The sequence below is a fragment of the Bos indicus genome, chromosome 14, assembly GCF_029378745.1.
Source record: "Bos indicus isolate NIAB-ARS_2022 breed Sahiwal x Tharparkar chromosome 14, NIAB-ARS_B.indTharparkar_mat_pri_1.0, whole genome shotgun sequence".
Lineage (NCBI taxonomy): Eukaryota > Metazoa > Chordata > Mammalia > Artiodactyla > Bovidae > Bos > Bos indicus.
In genome coordinates, this window is record NC_091773.1 from 28,041,335 (window position 1) to 28,066,601 (window position 25,267).

The 25,267-nt window shown below is 38.3% G+C and overlaps 1 protein-coding gene across 2 annotated transcripts in view; it reads left to right on the plus strand.

Moving 5' to 3' along the window:
• NKAIN3 (sodium/potassium transporting ATPase interacting 3) overlaps positions 1-25,267 on the plus strand; it is a 556,541-nt gene that overhangs the window by 256,674 nt on the left and 274,600 nt on the right. For both annotated transcript variants that reach the window (XM_070802589.1, XM_070802588.1), the window contains exon 2: positions 17,910-18,047. In XM_070802589.1, coding sequence (XP_070658690.1) covers positions 17,910-18,047 — 138 coding nt within the window. The remainder of the gene's footprint in view (positions 1-17,909; positions 18,048-25,267) is intronic.

Sequence of the window (25,267 nt, forward strand, 5' to 3'; positions counted from 1 at the left end):
AAAGAGAAGTTTCTCAAAGGAAACATCCTATTTATTAAACTTCTCTGAGGCAAAAGTGAAAGTTGCATTTTATACAAATAAAAAGACTTTGGTGCATTTAATGTGTTCCTCTAAAATTAGATGTGCTATACATTGTAAGGGATTTTTAAAGATTCTTAGAATAGGATCTCCTTTGTACAGAAGATGAGGAGGAGAATGAGTATGCACAAGAAGAACAGGTCAAATGTGTCTTTGGCTGGCCAAGGAAAATGATGTAAATTCCTTATTTCATTTATAAGTCCTGACTCTGTTGCCCAGAAGCACTTCAAAGCTACTAATGATCTTTTGGAGGTTTCTGATGTTGCCTCTGTCATGCTCTTATTTCCTTCCTTCACTGCTCTTCAGTATTTGAGTGGCTGATGTTGTTTCCATCTCTTCAACTTGACTGTTGGCTTTGGGTGGTGGCCCCATACTTAGTCCTTGACTAAATATATAACACAGTGTTATATAACACTGTTATATGTGTGTGTGTGTGTGTTATATAAACACACGTGACACAGTGTTATATTGTCATAGGGGTTTTGTTTTGTTGTTATTTAAGCCATGGACTAGTTGGTTTGAAATATCAGTGCAATTGAACTATGACAAAGAGGAAAATCAAAACAGCTGTGGAAATGATGCCTATCTGTGCCTTAGTAATTATTATAGAAGAGAAAATAAGAGAAGGATCTTAAAAGCCAAGACAAGTTAGCATTACATTGCCTGAGTGTTTGGTGATGGAATAGGGCTTGTTTCTGACATTAGCTTTTAGCTCAACCTACAAAGATCAGAGAGGACAGAAATCTATTACATTTGAACAGGTGTTTTGAACTCTTTGGAAATAAATTTGTAATTTGATTTGCAGAGATAAAAGAGGTACTTCATTGTAAAAACCAAACCATCACTTTCCCAGGAGTTTCAACAAGAAGACTGTTGGATGCAGAAAGCAGGTGGAAAATGTGCAAAATATGTTTATTCCTGAAATATTGTTAGCCAAACCTTGAGATCCGAGATATTGCTTGTCATGTCCATTTTATTTGATCCTGAACCATTGGCTTGAGTAACATCTCTCTTGTGATGGAATACCTTTACTCTATTTGGGTGGAAAAGCAATCTTTTGATCACGTTTCCTTGCACATGTTTTCAATCAGTCTTACTATCTGCAAAATACCTAAGTAGTTGAGGATGTGGGTCTTTCCATTGAGTTCCTTGTGCTTTAATCCAGAGTGTAATTCATTTACCCAATATACAACTGCTGAATTCAACACATGCTAAATAGTACAGAGCCACAGATGCAGCTGTTGAGGAAGTACAGAATAAAGACCTTGCTGAACGTAGTTTGGGCTACTTTTACATATCACAATCAGTTCTAATATTTTCTGTTTTACTTTCTAAGTATTAATATGTCTCCCTTTTCTTGCTTCCTTGAAGATTTATTCTAATTGATTTAGTACTTATGAGAATAAAAAGAATATTCTAACTCCAGATTTCCACTAGAAAAATGCCAGTTTATAATTTTGCCAAGCTGCTCACAACATGCATCAGATAATCTCTTGATGGAGTTCAGTGGTTTCCTTGCATTGGCTATCTGTCATAGTGCAACGCCTGCAAGCTCTTCTTAGTTCAACCATAAAGATGAAAGAAAGTCCAGTCTTGATGAGCAATTCATTCATGTTTTTGTTGTGACGGATGGCACTATTCAATGACCAAAGAAGCATCCAGGTCTCATTAAATCGCCATGCCAGTCAGGAATGGCACAACATGGGCCCAATGGAAAAGGAACATGCCATTTTTGAACTTAATGCCAGCTTTCTGGCATCTCTTTTGTCTGGTTTGATACACTGAGATCTCAGTGAATGCTGTTGACAAGTACGTACACTTTTAGTTGCCAGCCGGGTCTTAACTTTCACAAAATAACTGCTGGAGACGTTTTGGCCCTGAGATAGCTGCTGGGATAAAAGGCACCTTTCACTAAAAAACACTACTCTCCCCTCTGTGTAGAGTGCCCTAAAACACAGCAACGCAGTCACTGGAGGGTGACTGTGAAAACCAAGGTAGAGAAAGAAAATTGCTGGATTCATGGTTGGCAGTACAGAGTTACATAAAGTTGGCCATACAGTTGCAATCTTGCTGGTAAATCGATACATGTTGCCATGGAGAGATGGCTATAAGAGGAAAAACAGATGGTGCTGGTTGTGCTGGAGACAAAGAAATAAAAACTCCAAGTCTCCTTCCGTGTACAAGTTATGTAGCAGTCAATAACTGAGGGGAGAATAATCAGGCTCGTATTACCATTTTTATCACATTAATGCAGAAATATACCATGAAAATTGTTCCATTATTCATGTCCTTGTTTCCCAGCTCAGGAGTTACCTCTCTCACTTCACTTGTCAAACCACTTGCCTTATTTCCTCCAACTCATGTAAATGCCCATTTTATGTACTCAGTCTATCATGATTTAAACCAAGATGTCCCACCAAATATTTTCACAGCAATTTCTCTTTGTCAAAAAGAAAAGAGAATCTTGTTTGACAGATATTTATTGTAGAGCTACAATATGCAAAATACTGCTATACTCTTTGTGTGTGTGCCGTCTGATACAAATATAAGCTGACCCAAGCCCTGGGTTGTTAAATATTATATCTTATGCCTCAGACTGTTTCGCCCTCTAACATTTGCATGATAACAAACAGCATGCGTTAGTTTTTCGACTTAACATAGGCTGATTCCTGAGTTTCTAAAAATGCATAATTCAGTAATGAAAAATCAAATTTCAATCACTATTTTCAAAGATTTCTTATTTGTTCCAATATTTAACATTAAACAGTAATACTGCTTGATGGAAATGAAATGTGTTCAAGTTCCTACTTTGCCTCAGAATAGAGAGGACCTATGTCATTAGTTCCCTAATAAAGCATATCAGTGGAATTTTGTTTCCTTGAAATAAGACTTCTTTAAATTCCGCAAGAGGAACACATAATAGAGGCAATATATTATTTGAGATCAGAAGTCTCTTTGGAAGATGTATTTCTGCCAGAATGGTAGAATAATTTCCCTGAACATCACTGCTGTTAAAAAACAATTGTGAGTGTCAGATTTAAAAGATGTTTTAGTTGCATCAGTGAGTTAACAAGAAACTAAGTTCTTCTAAACTTGAACTTCGTTTTCAAAACTCAAAGAATGGAGAAAAAGAGACAAATTCCAAATGACTCTCCAATCTGGGAGTCTAACAGAAGACCCTTCTCATAAAACTGGAAGCCCACTCAGATATAACCTCAAAGTGAAGGTGAGAAGTGGAGCAAAACCTATTCCCAACAGACAAGCAAAATTGTCTGCCTCTAGCCTTAGTCTCAGGCTTTGCAGGTGGCTCAGTGGTAAAGAACCCATCTGCCAATACAGGTGACCTGGGCTCAATCCCTGGGTTGGGAAGACTCCCTGGAGTAGGAAATGGCAACCCATTCCAGTATTCCTGCCTGAGAAATTCCAGGGACAGAGGAACCTCATGGGTTATAGTCCGAAAGAGTCAGACAGGACATAAGGACCAAACAACAACAACCTTAGTCTTAGGTGGAAAAAAAATTAAAACAGGTCCTCGATATTCATTAAAATAGATTAGTCCTCATAAGGATTTGTAAACTAAATTCACACCACTTGAGAGATGCAAATACAAATAAAAATCCAAAAGAAAAGAAAATCCTTTGGGTTGGGAGAGGGGTTAATATGTCATCAAAATAAATCATGAAATTTCCCAAAGATAAAGTTCCAAGGCACTAGATTCACAGTAAACAATTCAGAATATACAAAGAACCAAGGGACCATACCTGTAAATCAAGGATTAATCAAGTAACTGAATCAAACTCACAAAGATTAAACTCACAATGATTAATCAAATAACAGAATCAAACTCACAAACTCCTGTCAGGCACAGAACAGGAAAGAAGCATAAATTTAAATGCTCCAAGTAAAAGAGAAGTTTGAGCTAAGGAAAGAGCAAAATGACTAAGTGTATTTGAAAAAAATCAAATAGAATGAATAGAAAAATATACATAATATTGGGGCTTCCCTGGTGGCTCAGACAGTAAAGAATCTGCCTACAATGCGGGAGAACTGGGTTTGATCCCTGGGTTGGCAAGATCCTCTGGAGAAGGGAATGGCTACCCACTCCAGGATGCTTGCCTGAAGAATTCCATAGACAGAGGAGCCTGGTGGGCTACAGTTTACAGGATCGCAAAAAGTCAGACATGACTGAAGGGACTTTGCATACATGCATATATAACATTAATTTTTTTAAAAACTCAGTGAGTGGGTTTACCAGATTTAAAACAGTGGAGAAAAATAATGAATGGGAAAATAATTTGTGAAGATATTATACAGAATGCAATTCAGAAAAACAAGAGTTAGAAAATATAGAAGATTAAAGGACAGGAAGATGGAATGAGAAGTTCTTTGTTCCTGAATAGAGTTCTGGAAGGGAAAAAAAGAAGAGAAGCAGACTACAAGTGTAACTATTTAGAGAGGATTTTAGCTGAGAATTTTCCAGAACTGATGCAAAACATCACATCAATCATCACGTTATGGAAGACCAAAATTTACCAAGAAAGATAGATGAAAAGACACAAAAATACATCAGAGTCAATCCTCAAAGCTTCAAGAACGTAGAGAGATTTTTAAATCTATTGGAGAGATATGGAGGAGACATTGCCTTCAGAGGAAACATGATTAAACAATAGCTCACTTCTAACTAGCACCTTTGGGATCCAACATATTTTCATTATGCAGAAAGTAAAATAAATTTAATGGGAAATGTTTTTAAGTGTTGGAATGAAATAAAGATACTTTCAAGTGAAGAAAAATGGAAAGAATTTGCCACCAACAGACTCTCAATTTAACAAATTTAAAGTATATTCTTCAGGGACTTTTCTGGCAATGCAGTGGTTAAGACTTTACAACCACTATAGTTAAGACTTCGCTTTCCAATGCAGGGGATGTGGGTTTGATCCCTGGTCAGGAAACTGAGATCACATGTGCCCCACCGCCAAAAATCCAGAACATAACAACAGAAGCAATATTGTAACAAATTCAATAAAGACATGTAAAATGGTCCACGTCAAAAAAAATCTTTTAAAAAAATATAAATAAATAAAAGTATATTCTTCAGGAAAGAGAAGTTTTCCCACAGAGAATGTCTGAGAAATGAGGCGCAAGAAGCAGGTATATATATATATATGGGTAAATCAGACTTAAATATTGATTAAATAAAATAATAACAATGTCAAGATATAAAGCTGTATGCAAAAATACTGATTTGGGAAATTATAGTGTTCTAAGATTGTATTGTTTGAGAAAAGGAACAGATGATTATTAACTTCAGACAATGATAATTTATGTATATGTGCTAAAAAGTCTAGGTTGATTATTTGTATAAAAGAAAGCCTTGAAACTAATAAGGGGATAAAATGAAATGGGAAAAAAACTGAAATTTCAAAAGAAGGGATAAAAGTAGAAGTAAAATCCTAGAAATGGTAAGAAACAAAAATACAAAGCAAGAACAATATAAACAAATCCAAATAATATAAACAAATCCAAATATATCATTAATCACAATAAATATAATTGGACAGTAAAAGACAAAGATCCTCATGCTGCACTGAAAACAGTGAGCTGTATGCTTATGTCATGCATTTAATGTGAGTTGCTTATAGATGCCATAAAGACAGTCATGGTTTGTAACCCACTTTTCTCATTTCTCTCTCAATTTGCATATGTAGACTGTTTACCTTTAATGTGATTCTTGATATATTAAGGATTAAAAATCTAAAATTTTATTTTGTGTTTTCTGTTCACATTATTTTTCATTTTTCTTTTTCTGCCTCCCTGTGGGTTATTTGAACATAGCTGATGAAGGCGATTTCATCCATTAAACCATAGCTATTGGCTAGTGATAACTGTGAAGAAGAAAACAAAATACAAGTGTACACCAGAAACGCCTCAGTCGTCGTCTAGGGTTTTCACTAGTTCTGTGGTTAGGGGCACGGGCCACAGTGGGTTGCTGCATCTTTCCCAGGGTATGAACAGCAATGGGACACTCAGCAGCTGCTGCATTGTAAACGGAGAGTGGCAGGAGAAAAACAAAGAGAACTATCAAAAGGAAAATGAGCAGCTGAAGTTCACCTGCTTTAGCACCATCAGCTGATTACCACTTAAAGGTCTGTTGTACATTCTGATTTTCAGGTGAGAATGGCTTCTGTATAGCATAAGTACTTTGACATATTCAAGTTTTTCCCCATATTGTTTTCTAAAGAAGAAACATGTAATTTCCTTCCCAAATGAAATGTATACCTTAAAGGAATTCTTTTAAAAAAGGAATTTTACAGGTGATGACCACAACAAATAAAAATGTGAAAAGGCCCTTAGGGAAACTTTCCATCCATAACCTTCTCTCTGTCTTCTCATGCTGGGTTGCCATTTCAGCCAAACCTCCATGGGAGTCTGAAATGCCACAGCAGGCGTGTTCCCACCAGCTGTTTGTGGGCTTGTATAGGTCACCAGCCTAGGGGTTCAACTTTAGTGTTCTTGGATCCATTATGGCTCCACTGGAGGGTTGAAATTTAATCTTCAATCACTGTTCTGTAACAAATTGGTACTTTGGGCTTTTGCTAAAATAGTTGCCTTCTTCCTGGCTTGAGCTATTCATGAACTGGAACTGTGTTTTTTAAGGTCAGCTTCAACCTGGCAAAGTTGGAGGAGTTAGGCTGCAGGATAATTTCTGTCAGGGGAAGGATACTTAGAAGCTTAATCAAATGATGTAATTGTCCTCTTTAGACATCAAGGGACATCTTCAAACAAATACTGACAGATTATTACCTCCTGCCTAATTTTTGTGAAATTCTTACCCAGAGCATCACTGACTCAGTATGAAAAGAGGAAGCAGAGTGCTCATCACCTGGTTTCTTCATGGCATGGTTCGCTTTATGTCTCTTTCGGTATCTTCAGGGCTAGCAAAGAAGTATGAAAATGCCTCTCTGGACAAGAACCTGTTGGTAAAATGTAAGAATCTTTTTTTCAAACTGTGTGCTACCAAAAGAGATATTTTTAAAGTTTACTCAATTTTAAAAGCCTCATTTCAAAAAATTAAACCCTACAGTTTGAAACTTTGCATACTTAGTTAAGCTAACTGGGTTGATATGAGAAGTTGTTAATATAATCCCTAGTAGTCAATCAGTTCAGTTCAGTCACTCAGTTGTGTCTGACTCTGCGATCCCATGGACTGCAGCATTCCAGGCCTGCCTGTCCATCACCAACTCCCGGAGTTTACTCAAACTCATATACACTGACTCAGTGATGCCATCCAAACATCTCATCCTCTGTCGTCCCCTTCTCTTCCTGCCTTCAATCTTTCCCAAAATCAGGGTCTTTTCAAATGAGTCAGTTCTTTGTATCCAGTGCCCAAAGGATTGGAGTTTTAGCTTCAACATCAGTCCTTCCAATGTATATTCAGGACTGATTTCTTTTAGGATTGACTGGTTCGATCTCCTTGATGTCCAAGGGACTCTCAAGAGTCTTTTCTAACACCACAGTTCAAAAGCATCAATTTTTCGGTGCTCAGCTTTCTTTATAGTTCAGCTCTCATATCCATACATGACTATACTGGAAAAAAATCATAGCTTTGACTAGATGGATCTTTGTTGGCAAAGTAATGCTTCTGCTTTTTAATATGCTGTCTAGATTGGTCATAACTTTTCTTCCAAGGAGCACGTGTCTTTTAATTTCATGGCTGCAGTCAGTATCTGCAGTGATTTAGGAGCCCAAGAAAATAAAGTCTGCCTCTGTTTCCATTGTTTCCCCATCTATTTGCCATGAAGTGATGGGACCAGATGCCATGATCTTCATTTTCTGAATGTTAAGCTTTAAGCCAACTTTTTGACTCTCCTCTTTCACTTTCATTAAGAGGCTCTTTAGTTCTCCACTTTCTGCTATAAGGATGGTATCATTTGCATATCTGAGGTTATTGATATCTTGATTCCAGCTTGTTCTTCATCCAGCCCAGCGTTTCTCATGATGTACTCTGCATATAAGTTAAATAAGCAGGGTGACAATATACAGCCTTGATGCACTCCTTTTCCTATTTGGAACCAGCCTGTTGTTTCATGTTCAGTTCTAACTGTTGCTTCCTGACCTGTATATGGATTTCTCAAAAGGCAGGTCAGGTGGTCTGATACTCCCATCTCTTTGAGAATTTCCCACAGTTTGTTGTGATCCGCACAGTCAAAGGCTTTGGCATAGTCAATAAAGCAGAAGTAGATGTTTTTCTGTAACTCTCTTGCTTTTTTGATGATCCAACAGATGTTGGCAATTTGATCTCTGGTTCCTCTGCCTTTTCTAAATCTAGAACATCTGGAAGTTCATGTTTCACATACTGTTGAAGCCTGACTTAGAGAATTTTGAGCATTACTTTACTAGGGTGTAAGATGAGTGCAATTGTGCGGTAGTTTGAGCATTCTTTGGCATTGCCTTTCTTTGGGATTGAAATGAAAACTGACTTTTTCCAGTCCTGTGGCCACTGCTAAGTTTTCCAAATTTGCTGGCATATGGAGTGCAGCACTTTTAGGATTTGCATCACATTAGGATTTTAGCATCATCTTCTAGGGTTTGAAATAGCTCAGCTGGAATCCCATCACCTCCACTAGCTTTGTTCATAGTGATGCTTCCTAAGGCCCACTTGACTTCCCATTCCAGGATGTCTGGCTCTAGGTGAGTGGTCACACCATCATGATTTTCTGGGTCATGAAGATATTTTTTGTATAATTCTGTGTATCCTTGCCACTTCTTCTTAATATCTTCTGCTTCTGTTAGGCCCGTGCCATTTCTGTCCTTTATTGTGCCCATCTTTGCATGAAATGTTCCATTGGTATCTCTAATTTTCTTGAAGAGATTGCTAGTCTTTCTCATTCTATTGTTTTCCTCTATTTCTTTGCATTGATCACTGAGGAAGGCTTTCTTTTCTTTCCTGGCTATTCTTTGGAACTCTGCATTTAAATGGGTATATCTTTCCTTTTCTCTTTTGCTTTTTGCTTCTCTTCTTTTCACAGTTATTTGTAAGGCTTCCTCAAAGAGCCATTTTGCTTTTTTGCATTTCTTTTTCTTGGGGATGGTCTTGATTCCTGTCTCCTGTACAATGTCACGAACCTCTGTCCATACTTCATCAGGCACTCTGTCTATCAAATCTAATCCCTTGAATCTATTTGTCACTTTCACTGTATAAATGTAAGTGATTTGATTTAGGTCATACCTGAATGGTCTAGTGGTTTTCCCTACTTTCTTCAATTTGAGTCTGAATTTGGCAATAAGGAGTTCATGGTCTAAGCTACAGTCAGCTTCTGGTCTTGTTTTTCCTGACTGTATAAAGCTTCTCCATCTCTGGCTGCAAAGAATATAATCAATATGATTTTGGTGTTGACCATCTGGTGATGTCTATGTGTAGTCTTCTCTTGTGTTGCTGGAAGAGGGTGTTTGCTATGACCAATGCATTCTCTTGGCAAAACTCTATTAGTCTTTGACTGGCTTCCTTTTGTACTCAAAGGACAAATTTGAAGGTTACTCTAAGTATCTCTTGACTTCCTACTTTTTCATTCCAGTCCCATATAATGAAAAGGACATCTTTTTTGGGTGTTAGTTCTAGAGGTCTTGTAGGTCTTCATAGAACCGTTCAATTTCAGCTTCTTCAGCATTACTGGTTGGGGCATAGACTTGGATTACTCTGATATTGAATGGTTTGCCTTGGAAATGAACAGAGATCATTCTGTCATTTTTGAGACTGCATCCAAGTACTGCATTTTGAACTCTTTTGTTGACTATGATGGCTACTCCATTTCTTCTAAGGGATTCTTGTCCACAGTAGTCGATATAATGATCATCTTAGTTAAATTCGCCCATTCCAGTCCATTTTAGTTCGCTGATTCATAAAATGCCGACATTCACTCTTACCATCTCCTGTTTGACCACTTCCAATTTGCCTTGATTCATGGACCTAACATTCCAGCTTCCTATGCAATATTATTCTCACAGTATCGGACTTTACTTCCATCACCAGTCATATCCACAACTGGGTGTTGTCTTTGCTTTGGCTCCGTCTCTTCAATCTTTCTGGAGTTATTTCTACTCTGATCTCCAATAGCATATTGGGCACGTACCAATCTGGGGAGTTCCTCTTTCAGTGTCCTAATCTTTTTGCCTTTTCATATTGTTCATGGGGTTCTCAAGGCAAGAATACTGAAGTGGTTTGCCATTCCCTTCTCCAGTGGACCACGTTTTGTCAGACCTCTCCACCATGACCTGTCCATGTTGGGTGGCCCTACATGGCATGGCTCATAGTTTCATTGAGTTAGACAAGGCTAAGTTATTGTTGTGTTTGTGTTAGTCACTCAGTCGTGTCTGACTCTTTGCGACCCCGTGATTGTTGCCAGCAAGGCTCCTCTGTCCATGGGATTTTCCAGGCAAGAAAACTGAAGTAAGTTGCCAAGCCCTCCTCCAGGGGATCTTCCCAACCCAGGGATCAAACTAATGTCTCTTAGGTCTCCCACATTGGCAGGGAGGCAGTTTCTTTACCACTAACGCTACCTGGGAAGCCCCAGAAGGAACACCACATCATGAAACATCCCACTGCGCTCCCTATATTATTTCTATCTCTTGTGAGAGAGCTCATTTCAAAATTTAACCTCATTAAACAGTGTATATTTTGTTGCATGATTTCAGAGTATTATGGGAGAAAGGAGGTAGGATCAGGGCATAAAGACACTAGACTGCTCTCTGATGCTTATCAGCTGACTGTTCCAAGAAACTGTTACATGTTTCTTCATGTAAGGATAATAATGTTTATCCTATTTTGTTAGCATCAAATTAGATTAATGGATATGGGAAAATGTAAGCTTTAAGTACTGTCCCATTCATTGTATTACTATTCTTTCAGGCTTTAGAGCACTTTTTTTCAATTAGGTGGCTTCTCTGCCACACTGAGAAATTGGTGAAATAGTCGTCACTCAACCAGTTGACGTGCTGAGTCAGTGTATAAGATACACTAAAGAATTTTCCTGACTGAATCTGTGGTTCATAAAGGCCCTTCACATGAATCTTTCAGCTCACTGGTCTCCATAAATCCGTCCATGGGCAGTGCAATATCTGTTCCTTTTTAAACAGGAAACTTGGTATGTTACCCACAGTTTCTTATTTCTTCAAAAAATAGACTTGCAACACAACACGTGGTTGTTTTCTGATTTCCCAAAAGTGCTTACTTGACCAACTAGTTTATATCTTTCTGATTGAATTGTAAGAGTAGAAAGTGCTCATCAATTTCCTTGAGATACAGGGATTCAAAATATATTGACAGAATTCAAGAAGCCTTTTCAGAGGTTCTGGAGACAGTACCCAAATAAAGCTAATTCAACAAATAAATTTCAACAGACACTTGACATTAAGAAAACACTCTTCCTCTGAGCTGTCATGGTTCTGCCTCCCCTAGCTGCAAATGCATTAGTAGACATTCAGGCCACTGCAACTTGATTTTACTTTATTCATTTCACTAAATTATTGGTTTCTGGTTTCACTGGAATAATAGCTCTTGCCCTCTAACTGCTACCAAAAATAATACTAAAATATGCAGAAACTATGAAGCCCTTAACACAGTTGATTTCCTCATTGGGTAAACCAAATCATGAACAGGCTGTATCTGAAATTCCTAGGTCCATCACAGTCTGTGCACATCCTAAGCCTTGGTTACCTGTCTATAGGCAAGAGAATCCTCTCCAAAACAGCACCTGCTTTGACATAGTGGTAAATCTGCAGGTTATTAGGACTTTTTGTGACACATCTCTATAAGTAGGCTCATGATAAAAATGCTACTGACCTTTCTATTTATTTTTTTTAGAGCCATGAAAAAGTATTCTCAGATTATGGCTTAAAACATAAACTTGTAATTTGGTCTTGGCCAGGTCTATGAACACAGAAGTTTTGAATCATCAATCTTGAGCGTGAAAAGTCCATTGAGATTGAGTAGCTATGAGATTCTAGAACAAAGGAAGCAAGGATGATGGTGGTAGAGCTAAGGGCTACGCTGACCTTCCAGACAAAGATGAACCTCTTCTACCAAAAGTTATTTGAAATCGTCTGGAATGTATCAGTTTAGCTAATGCATACATGCTCAGTCATGTCTGACTCTTTGCAACTCCATGGACTATAGCCTGTCAGGTTCCTCTGTCCATGAGATTTCTCAGCAAGAATATTAGAGTGGATTGCCATTTCCTCTTCCAAGGGATCTTCGCAACACAGGGATCAAACCCGCTTCTCTTGCATCTCCTGCATTGGCAGGTGGTCTTTTCACCACTGCGCCACCTGGGAAGCCCCAGCTTAGCTAGTAGGAGTGTTAATTAGAGCTTTTGCATTCTCCCTTTTTATGAAAGATGAACTTCCTGAATTCCTAGAGGTTATATAAAAGAGAGTATCAATCATACAAAAAGCTTTAATTTTGGTGTTTTAGGAAACCATCCTTTGATCAAATACCTTCCTATAATGCAACTAACATGAGGAACACTGGTTTGATCTATTTTATTGTGTTTGACTCTATTGATCAGGGAAAAGTCCAAGAGAAATGGAAGTTAAAGGGAGCTCACCTTTCTCACTGTGAAGTTCAGCCTCCAAGGATATTCACTTCTTAAGAACGAGCATTCCTACCTAGGTTTTGTTTAGATAGAAGCATATTATGTAGATCCAACTAGGAAATGCCTAGGAAAATATCTGGTCACCTGGAGTTTTTATAGCTCTTTAATTAAGTATAAATACTTTCCACAATTTATAATAATTATGAGCTATTAAGCAAAACACTGTGTTAAACATAATATGTGGATAAGAAAGTTACTGTATTTTAGAGTGAACTAAGTCAGACAGAAAAAAGCAAGTATCATATATTAACACATGTACATGGAATCTAGAAAAACAGTGTAGATGATCATATTTGTAAACCAGAAATAGAGACACAGAGGTAGAGAACAAATGTATGAATACCAAGAGTGGGGGGCAGGGTGCTGTGGGAGAAATTGGGAGACTGGGATTGACATATATACACTATTGATACTATGTAGAAAATAGATAACTAATGGGAACCTACTGTGCAGCCCAGGGAACTCTACTCAATGCTCTGCTGCTGCTGCTGCTGCTGGTAAGTCGCTTTAGTTGTGTCCGACTCTGTGCGACCCCAGAGACGGCAGCCCACCAGGCTCCGCCATCCCTGGGATTCTCCAGGCAAGAACACTGGAGTGGGTTGCCATTTCCTTCTCCAGTGCATGAAAGTGAAAAGTGAAAGTGAAGTCGCTCAGTCATGTCCGACTCTTAGCGACCCCACGGACTGCAGCCTACCAGGCTCCTCTGTCCATGGGATTTTCCAGGCAAGAGTACTGGAGTGGGGTGCCATTGCCTTCTGGGGTGACCTAAATGGGAAAGAAATCCAAAAAAGAGGGGGTATATGTATATGTAAGGCTGATTCATTTTGCTGTACAGCAGAAACTGACACAGCAGTGTAAAGGAACTATACTCAAAAAAAAAGAAAGAAAGAAAAATTGCTGTATTTTACATGTGCCCCTGTTTGTTTCTATCTACATTGTCTGGGCATAATAAGGAAATAGGGACCTTTATTGTGCTATTGGGAGTATTGGTGGTTAATTTGAAGTGCAGTTAATGATTCATATGTTTACAGGAAACATTTTTACCTTGGAGCCTGACAGAAGGAAATTCCTGACCTGCAGGAAGAATTTTAAAACATACCCCTTCCCCTTGCCATATACACAGCGTTTACATAGAATATTCAGCCCCTTCTCAGTTCTGTTATACTTTATAGGGTCAAATTACACTTATATTTTCATAATCATAATGAAGACTTCCAAGCTTTCTACAATTGGATTCTGAAAGTTACAAGCCAAGTTACATTTTTATTATAATGAGTATGAGATAATTCCCACACCATCCCAAGTATGACATAGGGTTACATTTCTCTCCTTATAGTTCCGGTGTTGCCATCCAAGGAGAATGTTTCTATGATTTCTTCATCTCTACATTCAAAACCATGCCCAGTTTTAATTTTCTTGGTACTTTTGAACCATACTTCCTTTGCATCACTTATTTGGTCTCCTTGCATTCCTTCCTTCCTTCCATCTTATTCAGATTCTGTCTGCCTTTATTTTTAACTGGTTAGGAATAGATCCATATTTTCTTCCATCACGTTCTTAGAACTTCCAGAGTCTTACCTACTTGACCTGTCCCCTAGAAAAGCTCTTTACGCCACTGCTTCCTGTTCTGTTTTTAAACTGGGGACCAGATAGTTTTGCTTTCCTCTGGATTGTTTGTTCCCTTTCTAGTTTCTTGAATTCTCTATCTTGGTTTAAAACTCAGGTTCTTCCAGGGTTTCATTCATTCTCTTCTTTGCTATGGCGTCTCTACAGAGCTGTCCATCCTCTGCTGTCATATGGGCCAGATGCTTCCTCTTGATGCTGCATCACACATTTGATGACTTCCTTCTGCTGTTCTCCTGAGTCAGAACCACTGTTTTCTAAGTGCCATGTTCAGTGGTGCAGAGGTAACTATTTAACCATAGGCTCTCGTTACAAATAAACAAGACCTTGATTTCTTAATGCTTCCTGATGTCCATGTTGTGGGTAGCCTGTCCTTCTCCAGCAGATCTTCCTGACCCAGGAATCGAACCCAGGGTCTCCTGCATTGCAGGTGGATTCTTTACTAACTGAGCTGTCAGGGAAGTCCGTGTAGCAAATATACTGGGCAAAGTCAGGTTCCCAAAGCAACATCATTGATAGAGGAGTTGGGAAGAGATGTACCTGATCTACCCTCCCCAGCCTGCACCAGCAGCTTCAGCACACTATTGATGAGACCATTTTGACAGACATGTTTCTAAAATATATACGTTTTGGAGTTAACAAAGCAACCATGATATCATTTAGTTTTATTCTGTGGCTCTCAGTCATCATTATTAATACCAAGCTCTAAGGCAAAAAGTGCTGTCTCTAAAGACGATGACAGTAAGAGAACATGTGAAAGTCTCAGTTGTGTCTGACTCTGCGACCCCATGGACTGTAGCCTGCCAGGCTCTTCTGTCCCTGGAATTCTCAAGGCAAGAACAGTGAAGTGTGTAGCTGTTTTCCCTTTTCCAGTGTATCTTCCCAAGTCAGGGATCGAACCTGAGGTCTCCTGCATTGCAGGTGGATTCTTTATCATCTGAGCTGCCAGGGAAGCCCAAAGAGAATATATTTGCCTCTAAACTAAATGGCTTAATAGCCGAACATGGAAATTAGATAAAATAACTAATACAGAATGCAATGGTATTTTGTTTACCTTTAGAGGACTTTTTGTCTTTGTTAGTTGACTTTTTTAAACACAATACTCAAATCTAATTTTCATGATTTGTATAGTTGTTTTAGCTGTCTCTCGCCTGGTTCTTGATATGACCTCCTTATTTGTTTGTTGTTTGTTTATGACCTTTTATTTGTGCTTTGATTTCAAATCACTGTAAATCCATTTTATGTTATCAGAGAATAAGTATTAATAAGTAGAGAAACAGGGTGTCTTCATAAAGAGTGCAGATTTTCTAATGACTGGTGTTAATTTGGCTTCCCTTTCACTGTGTATTTTCTTTAATATCATAAAAGAGAATGCTATTCGTGTGTCTTCTGACAGAAAAGAAAATGGGTTTTTCTGTTTGAAAAGTTCACTTTAAAGGTATTTGTGATGCACGATGGCTTTAAAATCGGGTTGCTTTTCACAATAAATTGCCTGCAGTTGCTCTTCAGGATTTTTTTTTTTTTTTTTCTGAGCACATCCATCCTGTTTGGATACAAAACCCCACATATTTACATCACTGATGGGCCAATAAGTAGAATGCTGCATTTTTAGGGGAAGGTTCTTGGAAACTATTTACGGTCAGGAGCAGAAAAGAAGAGGGTTGAATACTCGGTGCTGCTTCTTACCTTGCTCTGATTATTTTGAATTTTAGCCATTCCTGTACATCCTCCCGTTTGCGAGTGCAAGGGTTGGTGACAAATCACTGATGATCAGGAAATACCCATGAAATGAATGTGGTTCTGGTGTGGTTGTCTTGAGGTATTTGCTCGTTTCTCTTTCTCCTCCACATCTTATTGAAGGTGAATCTAAACCAAGGTAAATTCAGCTTCCTGGATAGAGGACATTTCTTTATGTCCAAGGAAATTAAAGTTATTCAGGCATACACCAGCCACATAACTAAAAAAAAAAAATACCTAGGGTACCATTTTCTTTTCAAACCTGTAGTTTCTAGTGCCGGCAGGATGGTTGATCAATGGGTCGTTTTCTCAGAATTACTATTTTATCAAAGTTAATGTAGAAGAATGCTTCAGATGTATTAAGATCCATGTCCAAACACAGCAGGTGGGATTATAAAATTTCTAGATATAAAGCATAATAAATATTATTTGTACATGATAATGACATTGTTGACATTCACTGGACTATGTGAAATTCATCTGTTTCATCATAAAGAGTATAAGTGTATACTTTAGTATATTTTAGAATTGCTTAAAAATGTAATTGTATCTAATGAAAATATAATAAACTGTGACATGTCTAAAATTGTCATTACCCTATAATTTTTATCTGGGTATTTAGAAAAGATTAACCTAATTGAATAGTACTTCCCTGTAGCTCAAATGGAGAAGGAAATGGCAACCCACTCCAGTATTCTTGCCTAGAGAATCCCATGGACAGAGGAGCCTGATGAGCTGCCGTCCGTAGTGTCACAGAGAGTCAGACACGACTGAAGCGCCTTAGCATGCGTGCATGCATTGAAGAAGGAAATGGCAACCCACTCCAGTATTCTTGCCTGGAGAATCCCAGGGACAGAGGAGCCTGGTGGGCTGCCATCTATGGGATCTCAGAGTCGGACACGACTGAAGCGACTTAGCAGCAGCAGCAGCAGTAGCACAAACGGTAAAGAATCTGCCTGCAATGCAGGAGACCAGAGTTCGATCCCTGGATTGGGAAGTTCCTCTGGAGAAGGGAATGGCAATCGACTCCAGTATTCTTGCCTGGAGAATTCTATGGACAGAGAAACCTGCTGGGCTACAGTTCATGGGGTCGCAAAGAGTTAGACACGACTGAGCAATGAACACACACACACACCCATACCTAATTGAACATGAATGTTCATGTAAATACATTATCTCAATAAAACATCATTCAAAGGAACTATGACACTCCAGTGTTAGATTGGGAACTAAAGTAGATAAATAAGTAAGCTCATTTTGAAAAAGTAGTTATCATCATGAATATAAATAAGTCAAAAGTAAATAAATAAGCTTCATTTTGAAAAAGTGACTAGTCATTATAATCAATGACAATCTAAAGAAAGAAAAAAAAAAGATTTGATAATTGAAATGGGGGTAGTTTTTCTTATTTTTATTTGTTTGTTTTCCCAAATATTAATAGCACTGGCATTGAAGCCTAGAGTTACTGTTCTAAGTATGTTATAACTAAGCCAGTCATTTTTAGGTTAATATTAGAAAATACGATATCATAAAAGATTTACTACTATAGCAAAGGATTTCAGGAATATATCTCTAGCGCTCCAGAAAGGCTTAAAATCTATTTATAATTGAAGTCCTGATATTCAAAGTAATTTTAGTGTATTTTCTGAGAGACATTGAATAAAGCGGTACATGAAATGGGTGTCACAATCTTAGTGATAACAGTGTCCATAAGTGCAATTGAAATTGACTTTGCTGCCTTCTCCAACCATGAAGCCAACATTAATGTGGTCTGATGGTGCACAGGTTATATACTCATGGACTCTCTTTGCTTTGTTGCAGCTCTCAGCATTAGAGAGGCAGATCTTTGACTTCCTTGGCTTCCAGTGGGCGCCCATTCTTGGCAATTTTCTACATATAATTGTCGTCATATTGGGTTTGTTTGGAACCATTCAGTACAGACCTCGATATATTGTGGTGGTAAGTCTTATTTTTAACTTGTGTTTTCATATAAACACTGTAAAACTGTTAGGAGAAGAAAAAATTATTTCAGTTGTTCTTTCTGATATAATATGGCTTGGCTGTACTGGCCTTCATTACTGAATTCTGTGGAGAGATGATTATCTGTGGGGAAGAAGGCTCAGTGAATGTTTACAACGAAAGCAAACAACGTGACTGTGAGTGTGAGATGCATAGTGTAACTGAAATCAAGATTCACAAGGAAATTTAAGATGAGTTTCAGTAGAGGATGACCTGTGGTCTTGATGTTAGATGATCTGTAAATGTGCATTAACTATCATTTCAATCATGTGTGTCACTAACACTAAAAAACAAACTTGCCTAGCCATAACTATTTACTAACTGAGAAAAAGCAGCTTAGCTTTAACTCGTGTAATAAATGCATGTGCATTTAGTTCATGAAGTGAAGTGAAAGTCGTTCAGTCATGTCTGACTCTTTGCAACCCCATGGACTCACGGAATTCTCCAGGCCAGAATACTGGAGTGGTAGCCATTCCTGTTTCCAGGGGATCTTCCCAACCCAAGGATAGAACCCAGGTTTCCTGCATTGCAGGCAGATTCTTTACCATCTGAGCCACCTTTATTTCATCAGATCAGATCAGATCAGTCGCTAGTCGTGTCTGACTCTTTGTGACCCCATGAATCGCAGCACGCCAGGCCTCCCTGTCCATCACCAACTCCCGGAGTTCACTGAGACTCACGTCCATCGAGTCAGTGATGCCATCCAGCCATCTCATCCTCTGTCGTCCCCTTCTCCTCCTGCCCCCAATCCCTCCCAGCATCAGAGTCTTTTCCAATGAGTCAACTCTTCGCATGAGGTGGCCAAACTACTGGAGTTTCAGCTTTAGCATCATTCCTTCCAAAGAAATCCCAGGACTGATCTCCTTTATTTCATACTTATCCCCTAATTTACAGCATACTATATATTGCTAAACATTTCTCAACTTTGTGAAGATAAATTTGAAACAAACCCATGCTCCAAACTATCACATTACATTGTCAGCACACCCTCCATTGTAGGAAAATTTAATAAGGAATATTCTGTGCTCCACATTTGACTGGAAGTGATTTTCAGTAATTAGTTCTCTTTTCTAGAAGGGAATATTTTAGGCTACATATATGTATAAGTAGGTTATGAGAAATACCAAGCAAATGTAAGGAATTGTAATGAGGAGTAACACACTCTAAAATGCTCACTGAACCTGAATAAATATACAGTGTTCAGTAGAATTAGTGAATATTTTCTTGTGATGTGAGTGATTGTGTCACTAGAAGAAAACCAAAAGACTTAGCAGCATGCCATCTTCCTGTTTTGGTTTAATTCAATCACTCCTATCAAAAATAAGAAAGTTATAATTTTTTCTATAAATGCATCAACTCTCTGAGTCTCAAAACTCACTTTGGGAGTATCTTTCATCGCATCACACAGAGGTGAAGGTAGCCAGCTCACAGCAGACTCTGTGCTCGAACTTGCTACCCCGGGTACAGGAGAGCATTTCTGTCCCTCGGCTGACTGCAAGGGCTAAACAGTTCCTGCTTTATTCTACTTCCCTGAAAGAGAACCTCTGCAAAGCCACCATATGATCTACTAGAAAGATGTTTCACAGAGTTGGACTTGCAGCATGAAAGACTTTAGTATGCATAATATTAAACTCTTATTGGAGTCTGTGTGTGCTCAGTCGCTCAATTGTGTTTGACTCTTCGTGACCCCAGGGACTGTAGCCCACCAGTCTTCTCTGTCCATGGAATTCTCCAGGCAAGAATACTGGAGTGGGTTGCCATTTCCTCCTCCAGGGGATCTTCTTGACCCAGGGATCAAACACGCGTCTCTTGCATCTCCTGCCTTGGCAAGTGTGTTCTTTTGCACTAGCGCCACCCGGGAAGCCCCGAGATTCTGCCCTAGAATTATTTAAATCTTTATTATTTCATGGGTAATAACAATCAAGAAGTTTTACATTACTTTAAAGGCAGAAATGTTAGCTAACTTGATAGTTTTTGAATACAGATTAACACTGGAATTAACTGTTAAGCTACTGCTACTGCGAAGTCGCTTCAGTCCTTTCCGACTCTGTGCGACCCCAGAGATGGCAGCCCACCAGGCTCCCCCGTCCCTGGGATTCTCCAGGCAAGAACACTGGAGTGGGTTGCCATTTCCTTCTCCAATGCATGAAAGTGAAAAGTGAAAGGGAAGTTGCTCAGTCATGTCCAACTCTTAGCGACCCCATGGACTGCAGCCTACCAGGCTCCTCTGTCCATGGGATTTTCCAGGCAAGAGTACTGGAGTGGGGTGCCATTGCCTTCTCTGAACACTGGAATTAAAAGTAACCCCAAACTTCCTCTAAAAATTAAAAAACAAAAAGGAAAGAAAAGAAAGCCAAGTAAGTATGCTACATCCATAAGTTAGTTCTTTGGACTTTTATACAAAAGTCCACATCCAAAGAACTGCAACTTGCTTTCATTTGAATAATTATACAGCGAAATATGGGGCTTCCCAGATGACTCAGTGGGTAAAGAATCTGCCTTCCAATGCAGGGGACACAGGAGACATGGGTTCGATCCCTGGGTCAGAAAAATACCCAGGAGGAAGAAATGGCAATCCACTCCAGTATTCTTGCCTAGGAGATCCCATGGACAGAGGTGCCTGGCAGGCTATAGTCCAAAGGGTCACAAAGAGTCAGACATGACTGAACACACATGCACTCTGTACATAGGGAAATATCCCTACTATGTCATCATAAATCTTCCACCAGAGTTACTGTTTAGAATGGCAATTAAGAGTATTAGGTTCATATTCAAGGGTCTCAGATTTAAATCCCCCTGGACATGTATACTAAACTCCAAAAACTGTTAGAACAATGAGTGAGCAAGAAACAGATCCTTTTTAAAAAATAAGCATAACATATTGTGTATACTACTATATCTAATTGATACACATGTGAATGAATTAATGAATGGTCTTCTTGGTAATTGAAAAACAAGCTAAGGAAGTAAAAAATAATTTATGTTATAGACTAATTGCTCAATGAGAAAAAAATATATACTGGGAGACTTCTAAAGTTCATTTCAATTAAAAAATGCTGAAATATCCTCATAAAACTATGCAATATCCTGGAAGCCACATAGAACAACATAAATGGGTTTTCATCTTTATAGGCACTGTCTAATTAAATTAGGATTTAAAGTATGTGTACTGAACATAAGCAAAGTAGGATAGATAAATAGTTGATAGATTATATGGAGATGATGGGTAAATGGATGGGTAAATAATTATGCAGAGTGAATTTTTCTTTACTTTGAGAAGTTATGTCTTCTATACTGCAGGTATATCTATGTGACTGTCTGAGTTTGTAGGCATACTCCATGATGACCAAAAGATATTTGTTAAAAATGGAATGTATCTCTTTTTTTTTAAATTCTAGTTTCAATTGCATAAATAAGTTTGTTGTTGTTCAGTCACTAAATTGTGACCTACTCTTTGCAACCCCATGAACTCTAGCCCACCAGGCTCCTCTGTCCATGAGATTTCCAGGCAAGAATACTGGAGTGGGTTGCAATTTCTTTCTCCAGGGGATCTTCTGGGACCAGGGATCAAACCTGTGTCTCCATTAGCAGGCAGATTCTTTACCACGGAGCCACCAGGGAAGTCCTAAAAAGAAATTAATCCTCGTCAAAAAGATGACAAGGAGGATAGCCAGTATCTTATACCATATATTGTCCTGATACTTTCTACCTCAGCAAAATGCCTTTGGATGTGTTATTAGTGCCGCTAGAAATCCTTCCTTTTTTCTCTATGTACAGATTTGGGTCTCAGGTGCACACTGAGGTATGAAGTTTCCATCTCAAAGCAATCCAAAATTCAACCATACTGATATTTTTTGTTCTCAACAGGCCAATGTATTAGAATAAAGAAACTTACAATATTACTTTTAAAAATCCCGATGTCTATATAATGCATGACACATTAACAGCAAAATAAGAAATCATTTCAAAAATATAACTGGTTATTAAATATGTATGAATGAAGTAAATTTTTGATAAATTGGTGAATTGATCATTTTATAAAATGGAAAATTTGGGAAAGTGTTAACTTGCAAATTAACCTGTAGTCCTTTTCCTAAAATTTTTTCAAATGAAGCTTATCATTTGATGCCTAAGCACTCCAGCTCTTGCCAGAGTGCTGTCCCAAGTCTCACACTAACTACGTGATCAAATGATTACCTCTCTACCTTGGTAAGTGTGATGACTGAATGACTTAATCTATGTAAAGTGCTGAGAAAGGAACCATCGAAAGCCGCTCAGTAATAACTGTTGTTATTGTTAGGAATTTCAGAGCTGACAGTTGGAATCTATAGTACTCAGCCTGATCAATTTATCTTTGAATGTTCAGAAGTGACATCAAGAGTACAACTTGTGATGTATCAGAATACACTTCCATCATGAAGTTTGTGCCTTGACTTTAAATAGATTTGCCTCAATATTCATTTTCTGTAACTCTGAGTTGATTTACTTTTCTAAAAGAATACTTGGGGTATAGGTTTGCAGTCCTAATAATTAAGAACTATGTGGTTTTGCAGTTAATTTGGTTCATTTTCTTACTTTAGTCCTGCTTTATTTTATGTCCACCCCTTAACCTTTATCACTAGATTTTTCCTCATGACTTAGTGGTCTGCACTGCTCTTTTACTCAATTATCTCCATAATTAGACTTATGTAGAATGAAAAATGTCCAATACCAGATGCCATCTTATTAGTAACATCTTTAAAAATTTGTTGTGGTTTTATGACTTTATCAGTTTGCAAAAAGCATACATTGAGGATGTAGGTTAGCTATTTTAAGTTTTCACAAGAATAATTTGTGGGTCAGAAAAGTGCATTTCAATGTATTTGGTGCATTTTTAAGAAAACATGTATGACCCACTCACACTGGAAGACTCCTTAACAGAAATTATCAGCAGATCAACAGTATCTGCAAATGCCAAAAGCCTCAATGTATATTTTAACTGATGTTAACTTTTTGGCATATTTTCCAACTCCTCTATAGTTCTAGTGACTTTGGAGCCTTAACTCATTATTATAAATGTATTACTCTTTAAAAATCATAAATGATAAAGATAAAAAATGTAAATTGAATTTTAGAAAAAATTTAAAAGCTTCTGATAAGGCTTCTAGTAAGGATATGGCTGTTTTATAGTGTTTAAAATTCATGAGCCTATTATTTGGCAGAGCATAGAAGAAACTAATATTAATAAATTATTTTAATACTTAGTTTAATATTAACAATAAGTTATTTCACCATTTATCATGATTTAACAGTAGAAAGCAATAACTGAATTAGTATGTCTATTTAAGAATTCATAGATTTTTGTAAAATCTATGTAAAATAAAATAAGCAACCCATTGTATTTGGTGTATTCATTTTGCTGCTGTGGCAAATTCCTTCCTCATTCAAGCTGTCCTATATGTCAGTTTTCCAGACCTTAGTGTCTTTGTCTGCTTGAGAAAATGACTGGATGCAGAAAGAGAAAAACAAATATCATATATCAATGCAGGTATATGAAATCTAGAAGAATGGTACTGCTGCTGCTGCTAAGTCGCTTCAGTCGTGTCCGACTCTGTGCGACCCCATAGATGGCAGCCCACCAGGCTCCCCCATTCCTGGGATTCTCCAGGCAAGAACACTGGAGTGGGTTGCTATTGCCTTCTCCAGTGAATGAAAGTGAAAAGTGAAAGTGAAGTCGCTCAGTCGTATCCGACTCTTAGCACGCCATGGACTGCAGCCTACCAGGCTCCTCCGTCCATGGGATTTTCCAGGCGAGAGTACTGGAGTGGGGTGCCATTGCCTTCTCAGAGAAGAATGGTACAGATGGACCTATATACAGGGCAGGAATAAAGATGCAGATGAAGAGCACAGACTTGTGAACACAGCGGGGAAGAAGAGGGTGGGACGAATTGAGAGAGGAGCGTTGACATGTCTGCACTACCATGTGTAAACAGCTAAGGTGAAGCTGATGTATGACGCAGGGAGCTCAGCTCAGTGCTCTGTGATGACCTAGAAGGGGAGGATGGGTGGCTAGTGGAGGGAGGCTAGGGAGGGAGGGGATATATGTATACTTACAGCTGATTCATGTTGTTGTACAGCAGAAACCAACACAACATTGTAAAGCAATCATCCTCCAATTAAAAATTAAAAATTAAAAAAAGAAAAAGAAAGTGACTGGATGAATTGAACCCTAAGACCATCTTCTTTGATGACTCTTGATCTGAGGTTACCTTAATTCAGTCTGACTAATACTCTTGAGAAAGGCATTTCCTAATACACAATGCATTCATAAAACCAATTAATCAGTAAGGCTGGCATGTTTCGAGAGTTTGGGGATGTAATTGGAAGCTATTTTCCCATTAAGGAAATATGTTGCTTATTTGCTCACCCTTAATCCTAGCTATTAATTTCTATGCTTTTAAAAAATATTTTACATGCTCATGTTATAGCCTATCATTATATTAGGGGCATACATTCCATTCAATAAAATAGTCCAACCGTTGAAAGCTGGTTAATTTTACTCCACATATCCATTTTTCCACATGATTCTAATTCAGTGATATGGAAGTGAAGGGTTTTGACTAATATTCCTAAAACCGTGATGATTTAATATTGTAACTAAAAGCTAGCTAGCTGATTAGATGGGCTTCCTTGGTCGCTGAGGTGGTAAAGAATCTGCCTGCAATGAGGGAGACCCAGGTTTGATCCCTGGTTTGGGAAGATCCCCTGGAGGAAGGAACGGCAACCCACTCTAGTATTCTTGCCTGGAGAATCCCATGAACAGATCCTGGTGGGCTACAGTCCATGGGGTCACAAAAAGTTGAACACTACTGACTAGCTGACTAGATAGCCCACAGAAAATTTGCATAATTGTAACCCTTGGAAAAGTTAGTTCTCAGAAAACAGAAATCGAACCAGCACTTGGATTTCACTTGCATCTGCAAGCCAGCAAAGCACTTTCAAAATAAATCTAGTTTTATTGACATCTACTGAAAGCAGTAGAAACTATTGGATTTTTAATTTCTAGAAATCTTAGGGGACCCCATAAGGAGCACTCTTCTGAGCATGCCCTGTTTCATCCCAGAAGACAGATTTATTGACATTTTTATTATCGACTTATTGAGTATACATTCCTTTCATCT